The sequence below is a fragment of the Myxine glutinosa genome, chromosome 4 (genome assembly GCF_964187855.1).
Source record: "Myxine glutinosa chromosome 4, kmMyxGlut1.1, whole genome shotgun sequence".
In the NCBI taxonomy this organism is placed as follows: Eukaryota; Metazoa; Chordata; class Myxini; order Myxiniformes; family Myxinidae; genus Myxine; species Myxine glutinosa.
Window position 1 is genome coordinate 9770490 of NC_136264.1, and position 19760 is coordinate 9790249.

The 19760-nt window shown below is 48.1% G+C and overlaps 1 protein-coding gene and 1 long non-coding RNA gene across 2 annotated transcripts in view; one reads left to right on the forward strand and one right to left on the reverse strand.

Moving 5' to 3' along the window:
* The window catches only part of LOC144891499 (epiphycan-like), a 69402-nt gene that overhangs the window by 49323 nt on the left and 319 nt on the right, over positions 1–19760 (reverse strand). Inside the window, exon 2 of the mRNA XM_078775120.1 lies at positions 1232–1401. Coding sequence (XP_078631246.1) covers positions 1232–1396 — 165 coding nt within the window. The 5' untranslated portion in view covers positions 1397–1401. The remainder of the gene's footprint in view (positions 1–1231; positions 1402–19760) is intronic.
* LOC144891500 (uncharacterized) overlaps positions 1–19760 on the forward strand; it is a 39781-nt gene that overhangs the window by 19632 nt on the left and 389 nt on the right. Inside the window, exon 2 of the long non-coding RNA XR_013622947.1 lies at positions 15562–15725. This is a non-coding gene — a long non-coding RNA (uncharacterized LOC144891500). The remainder of the gene's footprint in view (positions 1–15561; positions 15726–19760) is intronic.

The window sequence follows — 19760 nt, forward strand, 5'->3', positions numbered from 1 at the left end:
TCGGTCGTTCTTGTTATGCTCAGACCACTTGGTCGTTGTTATGCTTGGACCGCTTGGTCGTTCTTGTTATGCTTGGACCGCTCTGTCCTTGGTCATCCTTGTTATGCTCAGACCGCTCTGTCCTTGGTCGTTCTTGTTAAGCTCAGACCGCTCAGTCTTTCTTGTTATGCTCGGACCGCTTGGTCGTTCTTGTTTTGCTCAGACCGCTCTGTCCTTGGTCAATGGTCATGCTTGTTATGCTCGGACCGCTCTGTCCTTGGCCGTCCTTGTTATGCTCGGACCGCTCGGTCGTTCTTGTTATGCTTGGACCGCTTGGTCTGTTTCTTGTTATGCTCGGACCGTTTGGTCGTGCTTGTTATGCTTGGACCGCTCAGTCCTTCGTCGTCCTTGGTATTCTCAGACCGCTCGTTCACTCTTGTTATGCTCGGATTGCTCGGTCGTTTTTGTTATGGGATCACAGTGAGATGAGCATTGATACTGTACTGTCAAGTCTGTGTCACATCCCATCTCACAACACAGTTCTTGTAATTAGACCTCAGTCGTCTTTCCCAGCCTGGTGTTGGCTTGACGGTTAACGTGGCTGTCTTGAGATCTTTGGGCCCAAGTTTGAGCCCCTGTCGTGCCATTGAATTAACACCAGGTGGGTTGACTAGGCCAGTCATCCTTCTGAGGCCGGCAAAATGTGTACCTGCTTACTGGGAAAAGGGAGCACTGCATCAGCGGCACATCCACAGTTCCAGAAAATGATACAACTAGCAGCCATAAGCTGCATACAACCACTAATCATCCTTCCATGGCAGGTCGGCCTTATTAAGACATCAAGTAACAGCAAAGCATGGAATAGCATCCAAAATTCCTTCGTGAAGAGTAAGCGAGTTATCGCCAGCACCATGGCCACATTCCTGCTCTAACCAATGGATGGCAATGCATCAGTGACACAGCCATTCCCTCTGCCAATGATGCCTTGTGCTGCATTCAATAGAAGAAGAAGAACATACGATGGAAATTGCCTGAGCTGCAAACACATTAACTTCAGTGAATGACAAATGGAAATGAAAGAGCACTGTTTTGTTGTTGTTTGTTTGTTTGTTATGATATTGATAAGTGGTATATTTACTAATCATCACTTACTTATCAGTCATGAATGAGCAAAACATATACAGAGACAGAGAAACAATTCTGTGCTGTCCGCACGACAACAAAGACAAAAAGACACATGAAGTTCATACACCTGATGGAAAACGTGTTCTTCCTCCCGCATGTATCTGTCTTGCTCTTCGTATGTTCCGGGAGGTAGTTCTTCTTCCCCCGCAAGCAGGTAGGGGTCCATTGGCAATGTCCAGGCCATGCCAAGAACGCTCACAAGTGCTACCAGCAAACTTGGTGGAACCCTCATCCTTCCTGCAAAAAGGAACTTTCTGGTGATAATAAATATGATTTAGAATAAATGGCAAAGAGTGCTAGAAATTTTAAATCTTGACATTAATACAAAATAAGGCAAAATATCAGAAATTTAAGGCTTTTTATTTATTTTAAACGATTTATATAAACATCCGTTAAATCATATCACACGCAAATCATCAAAATCTAAACAGTATTTGTAGAATTTCAATAAAAGTCACATCACTGTTCATATCGGTAAATATTATTCCATCAGGTTTGGGGAAATTGGAAAATTGGTAAATTTGAAAAATTTGAAAAACAATCTAGCCTATTTTACTCCTAGGGTTCCCAGGATTACCCACCCAAAATATCGTTGCGATCGGTTCAGCCAGGTTGTGGATTTGAGAATTGTGTTGTGGTTTTTAAATTATTATCGTTGTAATGAAGCTTGTGTACATATCACCCTCCGTGTTGTGTGTAAAGGTCAAAGGGCGTCCCTTAGTTAGGTCATATACAATCACGTAGCAAATCATAGATCTCCCTGTTCAGTAGTTATCTCCTTATTATGTGTATTAGTTTAAGGCTTTGTCTTCCATTAATTGACACTCCATTGCACCGAATTCAAATAAGGTAGATTCCCTTCCAATGCCCCTTTTGCCAGCGATTGCCAACTGCATTCGTCCTCCATTACGCACGCGGTCGGTTCGGGGAAGAAAGGCGTGGCCCCCACCTCATCATCAAGGGTGGAGCCCCGAACGACCAACCACAGGCTCGGTGGGTATGGCTTGGTGAGGCGTGGCATAAAACCCGTGGCGGGACGCCCCCACCTCAGATGAGATAGAGGAGAGATGAGTGAGGAGGGCGCACGGAGCAGTCAGTGAAGGAGGAGCTGAAAGTGGAGCTTTGACGTGCAGTTTTCGACCCGCTGTGGCGAAGCAACTCGACCGTGCGACCCAGATTGCGGAGGATCGGTGGCCACTCACCTCGAGCCTTGCCGTTTACACGGACCGGACCCGCATCCTCCCCGCCTTGTGATCCCGCCTCGTCCATCCAGCCATCCCTCTGGTCCGAGCTGAACCTGCCTCCCTTTCCAGCCATTTGTGCCTGCCTTCATTTCCCATTCGTGTGAGTCTGTCTTTGTTTGTTCTGTCCTGGGTTTGTAAGTAAGACTGCCATAGGTAAGCTAGCGTTGCACTGTGTCCTTCTGGTCCGTCCCTCTTTCTGCAATTATTTTATTATCCTTCCTTCTCCTTGGTTTCTTTGGTCTTGTAAATAGTAGAAATAAATCATATTTGTATTTCCTACCTTGGTTCTTCTTCTTCTTCTTCTTCTTGACATCCGTTCGTCTTTGTCTTTTCCCCATTGAAAACCTGTGGCGCGATTTTGGCCAATGCTCAAGAATCGGGTCTCGTCCTTGTTAATAGTTCGTGCCGCGGTTGCTAAAACCGCTCGGCAATTAACATCTGTCCGCGGTACGAACGGGGCTGCGCACCTGCCTTTCCGGAGGTAGCTATGTAGCGTCAGGAGCGGAGACGGCCAGTGAAAATAGAAGGGGGGATTAACTCCCCCCCCTAAGGGGAGTGCCATACTCTGGTTCCGTAACAATTGGTGTCAGGAGTGTCGGATTCGGACCCGAAGCGTGCTTAACGCGCTCAAATTACGAGTGGCCAAAATTTTAGTTATATCCAAATTTGAAATCGCGCCATGGATGTTCAAGGCGGCCGGATGCCGGTGGGGGAATTAGAAGAGGGGTTAGAGTCGACCCAGGACCCCAGGGAAATGTATATGGAGGAGGAGAGCAATGAGGATGTGGTAGCGGAGGTCTCAGGCACACGAGATGGCGGCGCCTCGCATGAGGTGGGAGGCGCACAAAATGACACCTCGCACGAGCGCGCGGTAGCCGAGCCCGCTGTACCAGCGGGCTTTGACATGCCGCAGTTCATGGCACGGTTCAGTGAATATATGGCGGAGTCGAAGTGCGACAACGAAAAAAGAAGCAGAGAAATGAAAGAAATAAGGGATGAGGTAAGGGGGAGCAGGTGTGAATTGACCTAAACAATGGGAAGCCAAATTGTAGGATTGGAAAACAGAATGGGGGAGCGATTAAAAAATCAAATTGGGGGGCTAGAAGCTAAATTTGAGGGTTTAGACAATACATTTTAGGGTTTAGACTAAATTTGAGGGTTTAGACAATAAATTTGAGGGGTTAGACAATACATTCGAGGGGATAGACAACAGGTTGGAAGGGCTAGCAGGTAAATTGGGGGGCCAACTGAATGACGTGGGTAACCAAATCGGGGAAATGAAAGAGGGGTTAACGGGGTTGGAAAATAGAATGGCTGCCCAGGAGAACCAGATGGAAGGGGTGAAGAATGGGTAAGGGGGGTTAGAAAACACAATGGAAGGCAAATTTAGGGAAATTGATCGGGGCGGTCACGGATTTTCGAAGCTGTTCCACGATCTTCACGCACGCTCGAAGCTAAGTCATTGTCACATTTGTATTCTTGTCTAAACTGTTTATCTTACGTGTGTGTCCCTTTTAAGTGTCCCTCGGAAGTTTTATCGGGGTTAATCTTTCATACCTGTAAAAAATAGTCGAGTATCTCGTGCCGCGCGCGGCCACGCGGCCTAGTTGTTGAAGCTTCCGACCTGGAGGCTTGGTTTCTCTCCGGGCATCCAAAGTGGTTATTTTTTCATTCGTGTGTTTGTCAAATTTCAACTCGTTACTTTATCGTCCATGCTTTATTGTTTGTTTATAGTTAGTTTTGGTTTGAATTTCCTGTAACTCGTAATTAATTAATCCTGTTCTGCGCCTCGTGTGCGGCCGGCCTTGTACCCCTGTCGGTGTTTGTTAACTTAAGTCCCCTACATCGTGTTTTGCTTGGCTCTCAGTTTTTCCCTTCTACACCGAACGTAATACTCTCTGTTTGTTTATAGTTAGTTTTGGTTTGAATTTCCTGTAACTCGTAATTAATTAATCCTGTTCTGCGCCTCGTGTGCGGCCGGCCTTGTACCCCTGTCGGTGTTTGTTAACTTAAGTCCCCTACATCGTGTTTTGCTTGGCTCTCAGTTTTTCCCTTCTACACCGAACGTAATACTCTCTGTCTAACGTTTTAAATCCCCACCCCACCCCACCCACCCCCCCCCAAAAAAAACAAAAAAACATTTATTTTTCCTTTCTCCACGTGTGCCGTTGTCTCATCCTGTACTTTCTGTCCAGGTGTATCGCGGTGCTTTTCGCCCCGCCCCCATTATCTCCTTGCCATCCACCTTTTGCCCTGTTCACGTGACTCGTGGTGGTCCCTCTCGGCCCTCCCCCCGTTGGTATTTTGTGCATATAAGATTGTTCACGGTTCTGTTTAAATATTATTTTAAATATGTTTAACCTTTCCCCTTCAGTGGTTTATTCAGTGGTATATTACAACACGCTGTTTTTCTTCCTATTTAAAAGGCTTTTCTCAATTTCCTCTCCAACTCATTCCACGTCAAAAAAAAGAAATTCAATATCTTATACGTCTCCCTCACTACATGGTCTAAATTCACATTCATTCCATCCCTCCTCCATCGTTCTGAATCGGATTGCTAACTTGAAAATCACAACAAACCCAATTTGTTATCAATGTTCGTCTTTCATTAATCATCCACTTTCTAAACTCCCCTCTTGCCCCTCCCCTCCAAATCCCCCCCCTTGCACCTACACTCCTAAACTCCCCCCTTTCCCCTCCACTCTTAAACTCCCCCCTTGCCCCTCCACTCCTGAACTCCCCCCCTGCCCTTCCCCTCCTAAAGTCCCCCCTTGCCCCTCCCCTCCAAATCCCCCCCTTGCCCTTCCCCTCATAAACTCCTCCCTTGCCCCTCCCCTCCAAATCCCCCCCCTTGCCCCTACACTCCTAAACTCCCCCCTTGCCCCTCCACTTCTAGACTCCCCCCTTGCCCCTCCCCTACTAAACTCCCCCCTTGCCCCTCCCCTCCTAAACTCCCGCCTCACTCCTCCCCTTCAAAACTCCCCCCCAACTCCTCCCATTCAAATCTCCCCCCATACCATTCCTCTCAAATTCTCCCTCCTCCCCCCTCCTCAAAGTTGCCTCCTCCCCACCTCGTCTCCCTTCTACCTCATGCCTCCACCCCCCCCCAACCTTCTACTGTCCCATGCCCCCCCTCAAACAACCCCTCACTCTGCCTCATCCCTTCACCACCAAACCTTTCATCCTCTTCATCCTTCCTTTTCTTGGAACTCTTCTGTAATCTCTGACACACTATCAACTGCTCTCCCTACCTCCCCCTCTCATCCTTCATCTTACCCTACTCCTCCCCTCCCCTGTCCTGTACCCGATGCTCCCCCTCTCTCTTCTTTAACGGTATGGACCTCAAACATCCGGGGCCTTCGCTCAAACCTGACTGATCTCTCCATACAGGTTGCTTCTGACAATCCAGACTTGATCTGCTTAACAGAGACTTTCCTCCTTCAAGATGTCTCTGATTCCTCAATATCTCTTCCTGGTTACTCCCTCTTCCGGTATGATAGACCTGAGCCTCGTCCTGGTGGTGGGGTGGCTATCTTTATCAAAAACTCTCTTCCTCATTCTCCTTGCACTGCCCTCTCTCCTCCTCACCCCCAGGAGTACCTCTGGCTACGGCTTCCTCTCCGCTCCCACCTTTTGTTCATATGTGTTCTGTACCGTCCCCCAAACAGTGATGACTCAATTTACATTTCACTCTCTGACAACATGGACCAACTTCTATCCACTCATCCCAACTCTCTCTTCCTCATATGTGGTGACTTCAACTCTCATCATGCCACCTGGTTGGGTGTGGGTTCCTCTCTCACCAGTCATGGCACCTCAGCAAAGGACTTCTGTGACTCACTGGGATTGACACAATCTGTCAATTTCCCGACCCGGATCTGAGCCAATGGAGTTTCTTCTCTTCTAGACTTGGTTATGACAAACTTCCCTGCTAATGTCTGCTGCTCTTCTTCTGCTCCAATCGGTTCTTCTGATCATGTGCTTGTCAAAGTGGACATCTCTCTGGCCATTCTCAGAGAGCCTCCTCAGCGTCGAAGAGTCTGGCATTTCACTCAGGCCGACTGGGACGGGCTTCAAGCAGCCATCAATCGTCTGGATTGGTCTCCCATCTCCACTGCCTCTGACATCAATTCTTCCTGGGAATTCTTCCAAAGCAAACTGATCTCTCTCATGCACAGATTTATCCCATCTCGTCTTCAGTTGTCTTACCCTTCCTCCCGTCCATGGTACACCGAATCTTGTGGTGAGGCAGTTGCCCTGAAACAACTTGCCTTTGCCTCTTGGAAGTCTAATCCAACTGAAGGCAATCTCAGTTCCTTCCACCAAGCTCGGAACAAGTGTGTGTCTACCCTCAGGAGTGCCAGGAAGCACTATCTCTCCTCACTCAAGAACGAACTCTCAAACCTGTCTCCTTCCTCCAAATCCTGGTGGCGTCTGGTCAAATCCGTTTCTGGTGTTTGTTCCCCCTCCATCCCCTCCCTTACCTCAAATGGCCACACAGTTGACATCGCACGTGACAAAGCCGAATGCCTCAACTCTGTGTTTGCCTCAAAATCTTTAGTCCCAAACCCATCTCTCTCTGTTCCCACCTTTCCCAGTCGAACCCAACTGCTCCTGGACTCTGTCCTTCTCTCCTGACAAGGTGGAGGAGTTTTTGTCTAACCTCGACTCTGATTCTGCAACTGGACCAGACGGCATCAGCCCACGGGTCCTAAAATCCTGCTCTGCCACTCTATCTCACCCTCTCTCTGTTCTTTTCACCCTATCTTTTGCTCAAGGTCATCTGCCAGCATCCTGGAAATCGGCAAACATTACCGCTTTACACAAAAAAGGTGCAAAAACAGATCCTTTTAACTACAGACCAATCAGCCTGCTCCCAATTATCAGCAAAGTCATGGAATCCATCATTGCTTCGGATATGAAATCTTTCCTCTTCTCCAATGGCTTGATCTCTGATCATCAATTTGGATTCAGACCAGGTCACTCTACTCTGGACATGCTGCTTCTCCTGTCTCAACAATGGATGGAGGTCCTCAATGCCAAACAGGAAATTAGAGCTGTCTCCCTCGACATATCACGTGCCTTCGATACGGTCTGGCACCCAGCTCTGCTCACCAAACTCTACTCCTATGGTATCCATGGAAATCTCCATGCATGGCTTGCGGACTTCCTCTCTGGTCGTAGTCAACGTGTGGCCCTGAATGGATTTCTCTCATCTCCCCTTCCTGTTCAGGCTGGAGTTCCCCAAGGCAGTGTGCTGGGCCCTGTGCTTTTTCTGGTCTTTATCAATGATCTCTCCGACTCTCTGGAAAATCCTCTCTATCTCTTTGCTGATGACTCCACTCTCTGCCGCTCCATTCCTCTTCCCTCAGATCGGCAGTCTGCAGCCTCCTCACTCTCTGAAGACCTGGACAAAATCACAGACTGGTCAAACAAGTGGAACATGTCTTTCAATCCTGACAAATCTCACACTCTTACTATGTCTCTCCGAAAAGATCGACTGGACAACCCTCCCATCTACTTTCTCAACAATCCTCTCCAAGAAGTTCTGTCGCTCAAGCTTTTGGGTCTCACTATCTGCCATGATCTTTCTTGGGAAAACCACATTTCCAAGCTGGCCTGCAAAGCCAGTCGCCGACTGGGCATCCTCCGTCGTGCGAAGTCCTTCCTAGGCACACCTGAGCTCCTCACCACATACAAGGCTTTCATCCACAGCTCAATGGAATACTGTTCTCCCCTATGGGCTGGTGCTCCTGCCTCACACCTAGCTCGGCTTCACGCTGTTGAAACCAAAGCTTTCAGAATCATTGGAATCTCCCGCGATGAAGCTATCTCTGAGGGCCTTTCACTCACTCACCGCAGGCAGGTAGGTGGTCTTTCTGTCTTCTACCGACTCCTCTCCGGCCTTGCTCCCCCAGCTCTCTCTGTGCTCTGTCCCCCAAATATTCCTACAGGTCGCACAAGATCTACCAGCAAGCCTCTGATGGTTAAACTGCCAAAATCTCGACTCTCTGCTCACCTTCACTCCTTCAATCCTCTTTTCTCCCGCCTCTGGAACAAACTCCCACACTCCCTTCAATCCCACTCCTCCCTCCAGGTCTTTAAAACAGCTGTTCACCACCATCTCTTATCTTCCCCCATCCAAAACCTTGATCTTTTCTACCCCCGCTAATTCACCCCAGATCTACCTTGTTTGAAATTCCAACTTCTTTCCTGGAAGTCCTGGCAGTGTCCATATGTTTTATACCTCTCCCACCGCCCCCTTCCCATGCCCCCCCCCCAAAGCCCTCGCCCTCTCTCAGATCTCTCGATGTCTCCATGTCTCTCGATCCCTGCTCTCAAATGTTGTGTTTGTGTCCTTCCCCCTCTCTCCCCATCTTGTCTACCGCTCCCGATGTTATATGTTTTATGTGTCGGTTTGTCTTTCTGTGTGATTAATGTTCGCTCTTTCACGAGCCTCGATCTTGTATACAAAACAAAAAAACAAACAAACAAAAAAAAAAAGCATATATATATATATAGGGGAGCAATCCGCCCGGGAAATCAAACAGATGGGGAACCAGATAGAGGAGGTGAAAATCGGGTTGGAAGGTAAATTGGATGCTCAGAGGAATGAATTGGAACAGATGAGGGCGGCATCTACCAAAGAGATGGGAGAAATGGGGGAGGAGATAAGACGAGGTGTGGGCCAGGTCTCGGGGGTACGCGAGGAGGTAAAGCGAGGTGAGGAGCGTATGGAGAAAGAGGTGAGAACTAGTACGGCTAGGTTACAAGGGGGAATAGAAGATCTAACGAGGGGAGTGGAACAGCTGACGGTGGGACAGAGGGAATTAGTGGATCAAGTGGAGAAGAACACTGCGATAATCGGGGGGGTTAAAGGCGACGCAGAAAGACATCAAGAAGGAACTTATAGCGACAAAGAGGAAATGTCAGATGGTACATGAGGGATTGACAAAGAGGTTGGACGAGGTGACGGAGGCAATGGAGACGAAAGAAAGGGAGGTGAGGACGCACATAGAAACGGTCAAGGTGGCATTAGAGGAAGAGATCGAGGGGGCGCACCGGGAAATGAAGGAGGTAAAGGAGAAATTAGAGGAAGTGGAAGAGGGGGTGAGTGAAATTAAGAAGAGACGGAGGGAAACTAAGAGGGAGATAAAGGAGGAGGTGATGGAATATGTACAAGGTCGGTGCTCAAATTGTGATGATGTGCTCACTAACCAAATAAAGAGTTTGCAGGTGGCGGAGGAGGAACGGAGACGAGGTGCCAAGGTGAGTGGCGATATACTCGGAAATGTATATGGTGTGAGGGGAGATTCAGTCGGCTTGGGGGTTGGTTTGGACCCGGGTGTTCGTGAGAGGCCGCTGGTAAGGTGTGCAACAGGTACAGAGTGTGAAGGAGGAGGTGTGCGAGGATGTCCGACTATGGGGTGTGTGAGGAAAAAGTGCGCGCCGAGGAGTGAGTGTGCTGTCGAGAGTGAGTTGGCCGTAGCGCGTGTGCGGGGGGGCACATGGAAGCGCGTAATGGGGAGTGTTACAGGGGATGTAACGGAAGAATGCACACCTGTGGTGAGTGTTACAGAGGGTGTAATGGGAGAGTGTGTGCAAGAGGATGCGTGAAAAAGGTGTGTAACAGAGGAGTGCATGATTACAGAGTGTGCGGTCGAGAGTAAGGGTGAATGCGCGACCGAGTGTGGTGGTGAAAGTAGTGAGAGTGACATGGAGCGTGAGTTGGTTGTGGCAGGTGAGAGAGAATGTACACCTGGAATGAAAGGATGCACACCTGGAATTGTCGAGCGCGTGTGGGAATGCACGCTTGAGTTGGTAGTGGAGGACGTGATTGGGTGTGCGGAGGAGAGCACACCCGTGGTTGTCACAGAGGATGTGACCGAGGAGGGGGCGTGAAGAGGTGTGTTGGTGAGGTGTGCGAACGACGAGTGTGTGCTAAGGTGTGCGGTGGTCAGGTGTGTGACGAAGTCTATGAGTGCACCTGGGTGTTGTATAAGAGAAGGTGCAATGACGAAGAGCATGGAGACAGCTGGATGTGTGAGCAAGGAACGGAATGCGGGGTGTAAGCATGCAAGTGGAGCTTCGACGCTAAACGGGATAGCGGTTAGATCGACTTGTAGCCGAAGCGAGCCCTCGGTTCGTGCCGGGGTTTGCGTGCCGCGGGAACCAGCGGGGATCGTAACCACGGCGGTTTCGAAAGAACCGCCGTACGCGATCCACACCGGGCCGCGCGCTGAACGGCCGCGTCCGTGCTCCGCTAGGCGGAACGGGCGGCCCTGTAGGAAGGGTCGTCACGGCAACCCCTTGTGGTTGAGATGTCCCGGCAGGGCGAGATCGGGTCATCGGACGGCTCCATGCCGAGATGGTGCGTGGAATCTCGGCCCGAGTAAACCTTCCCTGAACAAAGTGCCGGACGGATCCAACCGCGGGAGACGAACAACCCGCATTCATTGCTCGGCTTTGCGAAGCCGGGCTTTGGGAATGAATTGGCGCACCGAGAGGCTCAAGTGAGTAGACGTGTGAGGGTGATAGCAGTAGTGAATTTGAACAGCAAAATTTGTGATTGGCAAAAATTTGATGATTGGCAGATGATTGGTAGAGTGAGTGGCAAATTTTTGATTGGCTGAAATTTGAGAGCAAAATTGATAGTGAGATATGCCCGATGTGGTGGGATGGCAACTTTGCCATCTCTCACATAGCGGGGGAAAGGAGCTATAGGTTTATGGGGTTTGGCAGTGAAAACTAGCCCGGGAGGGTTAGGATAAAGTGGTAACTGTAAGTTAAGTAGCAACAGTGGACAGGTAGTGGGGACATAGAGAGGGTAGTTGGATTATAATGACGAGGGAGCGCAATAGTTTAAAGGGGCGACTGGGAAGCGCGAGTTTCAGAGGGGAGTAGTTAGATCAGATGATGCCGAGTGTTTGAGGATCGGAAGTGTATGGAGCAGTGTATGACTGAGTAGTGGTGATGGTGTGTTGTGTTGACCAAATGGTCCAGGGAGGAAGGAGGGTGCAGGAGGCACCAGGTGTAGGAGTGATTGCACAGGTGTGCAAATTACAGGTGTATGGAGAATGGTTGTGTGGAATACATGGAGTATGGAATACATGGAGTATGGAATGGATGTTATGGAGTGAGTATGGTGGAACCTGCGTAGTGGAGTGGATGGTGCGAAGGTGTGGATGGGGGAAAGGAGGATGGACCCCATCACGAATACCCGGGGAGGGTAGTTGAAGAGTTAGGTAGAGGGAGTAGGTAAATTGTGGTTGGATATTGGCATCTGTGGTGCGTGTGGAAGAATGGTGTTTGGATGGGTGCATTAGTGCTGTGGAAATGGCTGGGCGTGTGGCCTGTTAGTGTGTGTAGTTGAATGGACACTCCACCACTGTGAGGATGTCGGCCAGGTGAGGCCGCAGGTGGGCTCTGGGACCCGGTAGTGTTGTTGTGGATGGGGCCCAAGGATCCAAAGGACGGACCCGGGTAGCCCAGTGCCAGAGAGGGCACCGAGTGGGGAGAGCGCCAGAGGGCCTTCCCCAATTAGATAGGTTAGGGTGAGGAGCAGGTAAGCTCGGAGGCAACTGCAGTGGTGGAGGTGTGCAGGTGGGTAGACCTGCTGGGAGAGCCACACGACCCAGTCCTGAAATTGTGCAAAGGCACAGGGAGTTGAATCGGGGGAGTGAGACCCCAAATTGATGAAGCACCACAGTTTGGTCAATGGGAATTTGGTTCTTAAAACCGCATGGAGTAAAATGGCCAATGGATTGGCAGGGAGAGACCCCGGGTAGTGTAAAGTGTATTAAAGTCATTTAGAGGATAGTTAGGATTAAGAATCTCCTCGCACCATCTCCATCCACTCACCTGAGGTGACAGAACTCCACACCATGCCAGGTTGTTTTTATTATTTCTTGTGCAAATGTTTGGATTGTGAGATGCATCATGACGTGGGTGTGAGATTGTGCTGATGTTCCATCTCTCCCTCCTTATGAGGATTGATGATTAATTTGGTGATGGCAAATTTTGGTTAGAGGGATTGTGGGGACGAATTTGGTATAGGGGAGATATGGGGAAGACGTGACGGCAGCGACGAATTTGTAAATGTGTAGATTTTTGTACATATGGGGTAAGGGCAAGGGTAGAGTAGGTAACGGGGGGGGGGGGGGGGGGGTGATGTACAGTAGGGACGAGCTGCACCTCGTCTTGCATTGCCTTGTTTGATGTGTACCCTTGTGACCTTACCCCTCACTCACCTGTCTTCTATCCCCCTGTCTCCCACCCGAGGACTGTGCTCTCTGGGCACCGAGGGGAACGTGCGGGAGTCCGCCATTGTGTGCCCGAACTCTCACAACCACGGCTGCCTGCATCGATGCACCACTAATGGACCACATGTCTGTGGCTGAGCACCACTCATGGACCCCACGGGTTGGGGCATGGCCCCTCTGCTGGAACCGGCCATGATGGCCCGAGATCTTGGTGGCGGACCTTGGTAGCATGGTACCTATGCCATACAGGTGAACCACTCCTAGTCGGCCCTGTGGGCCATAAATAAAAACAATGGACACGTTCTGTGCTTGTTTTATTATGTCCAAATAGGCCGCCAGCAAGGAGACCATGAGAATGACAACAACTGGAAGAATAACAATGGCCAGCAGAGGGAGCCGAAGAGGAAGACCAGCACCAGGGGTTTGTTTATTTTTATTATGAACTGTGGTGACTGTGCACTGGTTGGTGCTTTTGGTGCTTTATGGCGTTTTGGTGCGTTTTTGGTGCTTTATGGTGCGTCGATGCAGGACAGGCTGTCTCCCCCCTCAAAAGAACAATCACAGGTCCTGGGTTAGTTTTGTAAATACAAGTAGCGTCAACTGTAAATATTGCTCCCCCATCGTTCATGTTGTAGTTTGAAGACAATTCCGCAATTCGGTTAGCTGTGGGCGTAAATCTGTTAGGCAGGGTGCAATGCAGCAGCGGGACATATTTATTTGTGTTTTAAAGCTGTCACACTCAGGGTCAGGTTAAAAGTAGAGGGAACTACACCTACGTGCCACACTAAAGGTAAAAGTTTAATAGGCCCGGGACGTGCCTAAGAGGAGGAGGGTGCAATGTTGTGGATTTGAGAATTGTGTTGTGGTTTTTTTTTATTTATCGTTGTAATGAAGCTTGTGTAAATATCACCCTCCGTGTTGTGTGTAAAGGTCAAAGGGCGTCCCTTAGTTAGGTCATATACAATCACGTAGCAAATCATAGATCTCCCTGTTCAGTAGTTATCTCCTTATTATGTGTATTAGTTTAAGGCTTTGTCTTCCATTAATTGACACTCCATTGCACCGAATTCAAATATGGTAGATTCCCTTCCAATGCCCCTTTTGTCAGCGATTGCCAACTGCATTCGTCCTCCATTACGCACGCAGTCGGTTCGGGGAAGAAAGGCGTGGCCCCCACCTCATCATCAAGGGTGGAGCCCCGAACGACCAACCACAGGCTCCGTGGGTATGGCTTGGTGAGGCGTGGCATAAAACCCGCGGCGGGACGCCACCACCTCAGATGAGATAGAGGATAGATGAGTGAGGAGGGCGCACGGAGCAGTCAGTGAAGGAGGAGCTGAAAGTGGAGCTTTGACGTGCAGTTTTTGACCCGCTGTGGCGAAGCAACGCGACCGTGCGACCCAGATTGCGGAGGATCGGCGGCCGCTCACCTCGAGCTTTGCCGTTTACACGGACCGGACCCGCATCCTCCCCGCCTTGTGATCCCGCCTTGTCCGTCCAGCCATCCCTCTGGTCCGAGCTGAACCATCCTCCCTTTCCAGCCATTCGTGCCTGCCTTCATTTCCCATTCGTGTGAGTCTGTCTTTGTTTGTTCTGTCCTGGGTTTGTAAGTAAGACTGCCATAGGTAAGCTAGCGTTGCACTGTGTCCTTCTGGTCCGTCCCTCTTTCTGCAATTATTTTATTATCCTTCCTGCTCCTTGGTTTCTTTGGTCTTGTAAATAGTAGAAATAAATCATATTTGTATTTCCTACCTTGGTTCTTCTTATTCTTCTTCTTGACATCCGTTCGTCTTTGTCTTTTCCCCATTGAAAACCTGTGGCGCGATTTTGGCCAACGCTCAAGAATCGGGTCTAGTCCTTGTTAATAGTTCGTGCCGCGGTTGCTAAAACCGCTCGGCAATTAACATCTGTCCGCGGTACGAACGGGGCTGCGCACCTGCCTTTCCGGAGGTAGCTGTGTAGCATCAGGAGCAGAGACGGCCAGTGAAAATAGAAGGGGGAATTAACCCCCCCCCCCTAAGGGGAGTGCCGTACTCTGGTTCCGTAACAATATTGGTAAATATTATTCCATCAGGTTTGGAAAAACTGGAAAATTGGAAAATTGGTAAATTTGAAAAATTTGAAAAACAATCTAGCCTATTTTACTTCTGGGGTTCCCAGGATTACCCACCCAAAATATCGTTGCTATCGGTTCAGCCGTTTTTGCGGTACCTGGGAACGGACGGACGGACGGATGGACATTTGGTGAATTATAGTAAGATGCTGCATGCTTTATTTAATTGTTTTTAAATTTACGTTCATCAACCCTTGAACCGATCCCTCTTTGTTTCCCTCCTGTAAGTACATCCCACACCGAAGGTTCATGGAGGTTATGTTTTCACCCTTATTTGTCTGTTTGTCTGTCCTGGAGCAGTTATGCTCTCAAAAAGTTATGGATGGATTCGCACGAAATTTGGTGGATGAGTTGGGTAGATGACAAGAACAAGGTGATTAGATTTTGGTTCAGGTCCGAATCCAGATCCGGCCTATCAATGGGATACAAAAACTTAAACTGTTCAGTCTGGCGGAGGTTTTGCTTCACTTCTGTCTGTCCATCCAAATACTTCAGTTTATGATTGAGGAACATCTTCGATTCAGATGAATGTTATATTTTAAACACGAATCAGAACATTAATCGGAAATTCAACCTGCAGTTTAACAGTACTTTGACTCTGAATTCGTCATGATCGTGCGCAGGATTCGAGCTGTCTCTGTCAAACAAAATTGAAAATCATTACAAAGATAAACTCATTGTTTTTAAGGATATCATTAAGGGCACAAACAACAGGCACAAATAATTAATGTAGCATGTTGTTGTTGTTGTTGTTGTTGTTGTTGTTGTGTTGCCCCAGGCAGTTCTCTCCAACAAGCCCGCGGCATGGAGACGGCCGATCGATCTTCCAAGAGTGACCTGGAGATCCCCCACATCCAGAATGGTGTACCTTCACAAAGTCAGGGCCACAACGGAGTTAGAGAGAGATGTTCTGGGAGGCAGTTCTTCTTCCCCCGCAAGCAGGTAGGGGTCCATTAGTGGACTTGTCTTCTCGGAGTTCGAGAGAGATAGACGGAGATGGGAGGGAAAGAGCCGGTCCACGGGGACCGATCGGCGTGATGCCCTGACAAATTCGTGCAGCAGGGAAGAATGGGGAAGATTCGTCTCCGACTTGCATTGAGGGGTACAACCACCACGAAGAGGCGTCCCTGATAGTTGTAATGTAACATTTTAATTAAGGCGGTGTAATAGACACTGTGTCAACGGTGATAAACTTCTGCAATTAATTTATTTATACGACCTTTAAAGTCTTTATTTTATTTCAATGTAATTATACACTTGAACACAAGAACACAAATCACCTTCTTATCACTTACAAAAAACTCCAGTTTTGCAGTACTTGGACATGTTAAATAAGTGGACTGCATCAAGGAAGCTACACTTTGGGAATTTTTTTATACGCCTTTTAAAATAATTATTTTATTCCATTTTGAATTACATACTTGAACTGTGTGGGTTAAGGTGACACTATGGACACTCTAATTACCTCCGTCACCGAAGGTAGATGGAGGTTTTTTTTAAGTCCTTTGTTAATTAATCATCGTCATATTTCCTTGCAATGTCCTTATGCAATCGAATGCCCTTAATGTAAGATTTTAAATTTTCTCTTAAAATTAGTATATACTACTGTGTTCAAAAAGTATCCGACCTTTATTTTTCGTGCATAAAAAAAAAAGAACCTAGGGAGGCGTTGATTGGTGCACGTATGTAGGCGATCCTAATGCGCACGCGTGAATTTTTTCCCACCTGCAGAAGCTGTCATTCGACGGCAGACCGCCGATGAGTGAGGACATGTAAGTGAGCGCCGTCGGATTTTCGTTTTTGACAAAATGACGGAAAAACTTGAACAACGCTACTGCATCAAATTTTGTGTAAAGCTTGGCGATTCCCAAGTGGAAACGATCCGCAAGATTCAACACCGTTCATTCCATTATGAAGGAGGATTTGGGCTTCAGGAGAATCTCAGCGAAGTTCGTACCAAAGCTGCTAACGATTGAGCAGAAGCAACTCCGTTTGGAGATCGCACAGGACATGCTGGAGACTGTGAACAGCATACCCATAAACCCAGGACTCATCGCCAGTGATCACTGTGTTGAGGAAGCTGGGATCACTGTTCACAGTCTCCAGCATGTCCTGTGCGATCTCCAAACGGAGTTGCTTCTGCTCAATCGTTAGCAGCTTTGGTACGAACTTCGCTGAGATTCTCCTGAAGCCCAAATCCTCCTTCATAATGGAATGAACGGTGTTGAATCTTGCAGATCGTTTCCACTTGGGAATCGCCAAGCTTTACACAAAATTTGATGCAGTAGCGTTGTTCAAGTTTTTCCGTCATTTTGTCAAAAACGAAAATCCGACGGTGCTCACTTACATGTCCTCACTCATCGGCGGTCTCCCGTCGAATGACAGCTTCTGCAGGTGGGAAAAAATTCACGCGTGCGCATTAGGATCGCCTACATATGTGCACCAATCAACGCCTCCCTAGCTTCTTTTTTTTTACGCACGAAAAATAAAGGTCGGATACTTTTTGAACACACTACGTATCTGTCGATTACGATCTTCTTGTTTAATAATATGCTTATTCTATTTGTATTGTTACAGTTGTGGGGGTGGGGGGAGGTGTTCATAGTTTACAAAGCATGGATGTTGATGCGTGACATTTAAGGTGTATTACGTAAAAAATGCTGGGTCAGCTGTGGGATAAAAAATTGGACCTTTTAAAATTTATTTTCCCTTTTTGTTTCCTTTTGTCTAAAATTCCCCTTGTATCCACCCGCCTTGACTTCTCGTGGCATTTTCACAGATAGTAGTGTGCCTTGTTCTTCTCCATCCGAAAAGAGGATGAAGAAAGCGGCCATTCTTTTTCTCTATGGAAATGTTCCGTGCATCGTGGCATGAGCGACCTCAGCGTTTCGGATCCGGTCTCAGCCTGAAGAGCCATGTTTTCACAGATAGCACACACACACACACACACACACACACACACACACACACACACACACACACACACACACACACACACACACACACACATGCACACACACACACACACACACACACTTCTTCTTTTAACAATAGATGCAAAAAATATTGTTATAATTTAACTTGTGGCCCTGCAACCAAGCAATATATTTGTAAAAGCCTTCACAGCTCCGATAGCTCCCCCAACCCTTCCCCCTTCCCCTCCCTACATGATTAATTAATGAACAGCATCACCTTATACTTATCCGGAACATTCATAAGCCACAGATACGTCCTTCACATCGGTGTTCACACCTAATCCAGATACACATTGCGTTCAATGGTGGTGATCCGTCTGTGGTTTGTGTAGCACATGCCCGTCCAATTTCAAGAGGGAAGTAATTTACAAAAACAGCAACCCAATTTCAAGAGTTTCAGAGGAAGTAATGTTGGGGAATAGACGGTAGAAACCAGAGAGATCACCGACCCCCCTGCGACGTGAAAGCAACATACCTCGTGCTTTGGTCTCATCACAAGAGATTCCGTCATTTTGCGAGCTTTAGATTCCACGAAATCCCAGAGAGGCAGATGTGAAGCTGTGGTGCCTGCCCATAGCGGAGAGCAGTACTCCATTGAGCTACAGCCAAAAGCCTCGTTGACTGTGACTCTGTGAGTAGTTCTAGTTTCGCAAAGAAAGACCTGCGGCTGGTTTACCAGTCAATCGAAGAAGATGCCCAGTCTACAGCTGGCTTTGGAGGCCAACATTGCTGTGGGGTCATTCCTCTTTCAGTGCATGACCATTGGAAATAGATTGGTGGGTTCGTTTGACGATCATTTCCAGAATGTCAGACTGAGATTTTCCAGGATTGGATGACATATTCCATTTATCAGACCGATTCTAATCATTTCCATATCAGCAGAGAGAGATATGCAGCTGTCTGCCTAGCAGAGGAACAGAACACAGAATGGAATGGAGGAATGGAATCGACAACACAGAGTGGAGCTGTTTGCAAAAAGGGAGAGAGGGTTTTCCAGAGCATCGGAGAGGTCATTTCCATCTTGGCTCTGTCTCTCCCTCTCTCTCTTACTCTGTAATGGCCCTGACTGCGTGAAGGTGGAGGTACACCATCCTGGATGTGGGGGGTATCTGGGTTGCACCTGCGAGATCGATCGGCTGTCTCCGTTGGCTTGTTCAAGAACTATTCGGGGCTAAACAACAACAACACATTGACTGTGTCAGCGGAGGAAGTCAGAAATCCAGGAATGAAGGTAGCTTTCGATGCCAGAGTCAGAGAGGTTGGGAGGCAAAGCAGGATGTTGATTTTCAAAATAACTCCAATTTTTTTAAGGTGTGGGTTTGGCTTTCCATGTTTAGGTGTTGTTTTTAGTAAATCCAGTTTATCTTTTGTAAAATCCGGTTTATCTAGTTTTCCGAGAGGTTTATTTATTTCCTGGAGGTTCATCCCCACTTGCTTGCATTTTATATCTCATTATCTGAATTGGATTAAAAACTGGTTCGCTGAATCCAGCGCCCAAAGTCATTGGAGGCATCACCGCAGTCATGTGATGCACCCCTCCCCTCCAATCCAGTTCCTTTCCCATTGGTGGGTTTTTAACAGCTAGCGCACCATGCTCATAGTCCCCAGGTGAAGCCAACTGTCAGTGGTCAAAATGTTGGATCTGAGCCTTGGCAAGCTGGACAGTTGCATGATGCTTGGCAAAGATTTATCCATCCATACATCCATGACCATGCTATGTTTTCATATCGTCAGTTGTGACCATACCTGGAGAGGTCTCCACCCCGTTGCGAGGTCCTGCAGGTTCGAGGAGGCATTTGGAATTGGGGTAGAGTTTGGCACTTACATGGAATGGTCTACTCTTATTGACATCTTGCTTAATGCGCCTCAAAAGTATGACAAGCTCATTGATGCGGTGCCAATAAGTATGATCCCATAAGATTGAATGAAATTGATAATCATGGTCAAAAAAACGGGCAACAGCAACTCTTCAGTTGACTAAGTTCCCAACTCGGTTTTCATC